Source organism: Lolium perenne, chromosome 4, assembly GCF_019359855.2.
Source record: "Lolium perenne isolate Kyuss_39 chromosome 4, Kyuss_2.0, whole genome shotgun sequence".
In the NCBI taxonomy this organism is placed as follows: Eukaryota; Viridiplantae; Streptophyta; class Magnoliopsida; order Poales; family Poaceae; genus Lolium; species Lolium perenne.
Window position 1 is genome coordinate 258,260,176 of NC_067247.2, and position 4,211 is coordinate 258,264,386.

General features: G+C 44.2%; 1 protein-coding gene across 1 annotated transcript; it reads right to left on the bottom strand.

The window, feature by feature from the left end:
* Positions 1–599: 599 nt before the first annotated feature.
* LOC127332152 (uncharacterized protein At5g39865-like) lies at positions 600–1,534 on the bottom strand. Its single transcript, XM_051358408.2, has one exon. The coding sequence runs from the start codon at positions 1,336–1,338 to the stop codon at positions 718–720; it is 621 nt and encodes a 206-aa protein (XP_051214368.1). The 5' UTR covers positions 1,339–1,534; the 3' UTR covers positions 600–717.
* Positions 1,535–4,211: the final 2,677 nt, after the last annotated feature.

Sequence of the window (4,211 nt, forward strand, 5' to 3'; positions counted from 1 at the left end):
GTAAGAATTTTGTCATGTTGATGGACTAACTTTGTCAAAACCCGTTGAGTGCCACAATGTGCATGGAAAGTTTTACTCTAGAAGTTAGGACGAACTGAACTCTTTTTTCTTTTCTTTTTTTGCAGGTAAGGAAGAACTGAACTCATGGTCCGAAATAAATAGAAAATGATGAACTGATGTTGCTGAATAATGTTCTTCAAACTACACTATGCAAACAACAAACCAGTAGGTGTCTAATACTAGTATAGAGGAGATTTAGCAATAAGCTAGGAGTGAGATGTGTTGCCTGTAGGTGTTAAATGAAACCATTTGCATATCTGACATCTCAAAGCAGAACAAAATCTTTATATCTAATCATCTATCCAACTGGAAGTCAAGCAAACCATCAAAAAGATGCAACAGATAGGGATATACAATTGTCCAACCAACTCCAGCACAGAATAGTTGATACATTTCAATTTTCATACATACAAACACATATCTATCCACAGCTTGCAAATCTCACAACTATAGGGGCGGTCGGGAACTCACTGTTCTTGTCTGCCACACAGAAACAGCACACACAGCCCACTAAGGAGAAAGAACTACATGACCACGATAATTTACAGGCCAAGAAATCAAGAAACACACCTCCGTTCTTGCCAGTATCTACCGTCTCTAATCTTTCTAGTACTATGGAGTATAACACGCAAATACTGTATTCGTATAGCAAAGCGGTCAAGAACAGCAACTTGGGCAGCGTACCAAGCCGTTCTCGTTGCAGTGGCCGCAGCGTCTGGTGTGGCCTTCCTCCTCGACGAAGACCTTGCGGGAGCCGGCGCAGGCCGGGCATGGCACGAAGCGGACGCCCCCGCAGGCGCCGCATACGAAGGCCGGGTCCTGCCCCGCGGCGCCCTGGAGGAGCCGCCGCAGCTCGCCGGCCTCGTGCAGCTGCCTGACCTCGTCGGCGCCGCCGACGAGCCGGCCGCCGACGAAGAGCTGCGGGAGGGAGAAGCCGCGGCCCCGCGCCGCGAGAAGCCCCTGGAGCTCCCGCCGGAGCGCGGCGTCCATGGACACGTCCCGCTCGTCCACGGCCACGCGGAAGCCGCGCAGCACGGCGCGCACCGCGGAGCAGTCGGTGAAGGTGCGGCGCACGCCGCGGAGCGACGTCGTGTAGAAGACCACGGCCGGGTGCGGGATCCGCGCGTCGGGGAGCTGTTGCTGTTGGCGCCGGGGAGGCTGCAGGCGGCGGCCCTGGCCCTGGTAGGGGTGGTGGTACGTCAGCGACCGCGCCAGCTGGTGCGGCTGCGGCTTCTTGACGTACGGCCAGGACGAGCCGCCGCCGCCGGCGTCGTCCATCTCCGATCGGCGATCGCCTACTCGGCAGAAGAGTGTGGCTAGGAATTTGGGGCGGGAGGAAGGGGATGCACAGCAGGAGGAATGGGTGAGGAAAAACGAGGGGAATGACGAAGGTGGGTGTCGTGGTGCGCTCGTGCCTGTGTAGTTTGTGACTTGGAGGTTAACGATGACGAAGGCAACAAAGCCGACGATGGTATAGTTTGACCAATGATTGACAGTAATGTGCAGATAAAACAAGTGAAAAACACACACACCAAATTGCCAATGATGAATAAGGAACTCCTTCCAGTTTGCAATATCGTTGACACTGAGGACGAGGGTGAGATGGCCAGCGGCGGACACCAGCTTGTAAGGTGGAAAACGGTTTACCGGCCAAATCAGCTGGGAACAAGTCATGTCCAAGCCGAAAGACCACATCAAGAAGCCGCCCGAGAAGATCATTCCAAGCGTTTTTTTCTTCGAAATGGGGTTGATCCCGATCTCTGCATCGGTTGATGCACACAACCTTTTATTAAACATATGAATAGTCAAGTCTTACAATTCATGGATCACCGAGGGTTGACATAAATATCAAGCATCTAAAAATAAGAAACATGCTAAGCAATCTAAGCATCTTCCAATCTCTTAGTAGACCGCCAAGTAGCCTGGTTGAAAAAATCCTGGGCAACCATTTGAAGACGGTTGCATCCAGAAACCATGCACTCCTGCTGGTTCTCTGGGAGCGGCAAAGCTGAATCCAATGTACCATAGTGTGAATAACCTGCAAAAAATTAGTAGAGTCCTTTTTATTAAACAATATCATTCCTGCAATTCCATAACGACCAACATAAAGCCAAAACACCAATGTGAATCCTAACTTTATCTGTTTTGTCTATTCCATTGAGCCAATTTCCAAATAAATTTGTGATATTGGATGGAGGAGGAATATTATATGCAGCAAAAATTACTTGCCAAACAAGTCTAGCAAAAGGGCATGAAATAAACAAATGTTTAACTGATTCCTCGGCGTCACAGAAACAAAAAATTGTATTTCCATTCCAATTCCGCTTTGTTAGATTATCACGAGTCAGAAGAACTTTTTTACTAAGGAACCGCATAAAGATTTTAATTTTCAGTGGGATTTTTAATTTCCAAAGATATTTGCGAAGGTATCTCGTATGACCATTTGACATACCAGCAAACATAGATTTAACGATGAAAATCTCTGATGATGCTACACCCCAAACAAACTTGTTCTGATCTTCATTTAAATTTATCTGCATTAATCGTTTGCATAAATGTACCCATTGATCTCACTTATTACCCACCAGTTGCCTCCGAAAACCAATATTTAACGGAATCGAACTCATAACAGATGCCGCCGTATCATGTTTACGATGAACTATGTTATATAGTTGTGGGTATTGAGATGCTAGAGTTTTCTTTCCTAGCCATATATCTTCCCAGAAGCGAACACCTTCTCCGGATCCAATTTTAAAACTTCCCCTGCTAAAACAGTCCTCCTTAACTTTCATTAAACCCTTCCAGAATGGCAAACAGTCGGTTTACTTTCAACTTCAGCCAACGTCTTTTGCGAAAAATATTTGTTTTTCAACAGTTGCTGCCATAGACCTTCTTCAGAAAGAAGCTTATACAACCATTTGCTAAGAAGGCAGGAATTCTTTATCTCCAGCACTTCAACTCCAAGATCACCTGGTCTTTGGGTCTGCAAATCACGTTCCACCTAGTTAACCTGTATTTCTTTTTATTTTTCTCACATTGCCAAAAGAAACATGATCAGAAAAAATCTAATCTTTTCCTTACCCCTTTAGGAATGTCAAAGAAAGATAGCATAAACATCGGTAAACTGGTAAGAACAGAGTTAATCAATACGAGACGGTCCCCATATGATAACATCTTCCCCGCCCAACATCCAAGTTTTTGTTCAAAACGACTCTCAACAGGATTCCATTATGAGTTTTTAAGCTTTCTATAATGGATTGGTATACCTAAATACCAGACGGGTAACGAACCAGATTCACAAGCAAACAAATATTTGTATTGCTCTTCTTCTTCTTCCTTAGCCCTTCCAAAACAAAAAAAACTTCACTCTTATGGAAATTTATTTTGAACCCCCATAATCTTCGAAGAAACGCAATATTAATTTCATATTAACAGCTTTTTCAACATCATGCTCCATGAAAAGTATAGTATCATCAACATATTGCAGTATGGAGATTCCTCCCTCAACGAGATGAGGGATTAGACCTCCGATCTGGCCATCCTCCTTTGCCCTTGCAATTAGGATATCCAACATATCTGCGATAATGTTGAAAAGCAAAGGTGACAACGGATCACCCTGTCGAAGACCTTTTCTGGTATGAAAGTAGTGTCCACACTGTCATAATTAACCTTGATCCCTACACTTCCACCTCTAATGAATTGTTCGATGAGTTTACACCATTTGGGATTAAAACCTTTCATGCGCATGGCTTGTTGAAGAAAAGGTCATTTTACCTTGTCATATGCTTTCTCGAAATCAAATTTAAAGATCACTCCATCCATTTTCTTTCGATGAAGTGCATGGACAGTTTCATGTAGAACGACTACTCCTTCAAGTATATGTCATCCTAACATGAAGGCTAACTGTGTAGGGCTAATCACTGTTTCAGCAACAATGTTAGCTCTAATTGTAGCGACCTTAGTGAAAATTTATAGCTAACAATGAGAAGACAAATTGATCTAAATTGTTGTATCTGAATAGCGTTCTCCTTCTTGGGTAATAGGGTAATAACACCAAAATTCAATTTGAACAACTGTAATTTCCCTGAATGTAGTTGATAGAACATTGGCATTAAATCTCCCTTAATGACGTCTCAAAAGGTTTGATAAAA

Bases quoted from the DNA above. Each gene is read 5' to 3' on its own strand.
- LOC127332152 (XM_051358408.2), bottom strand. From the start codon at position 1,338: ATGGACGACGCCGGCGGCGGCGGCTCGTCCTGGCCGTACGTCAAGAAG.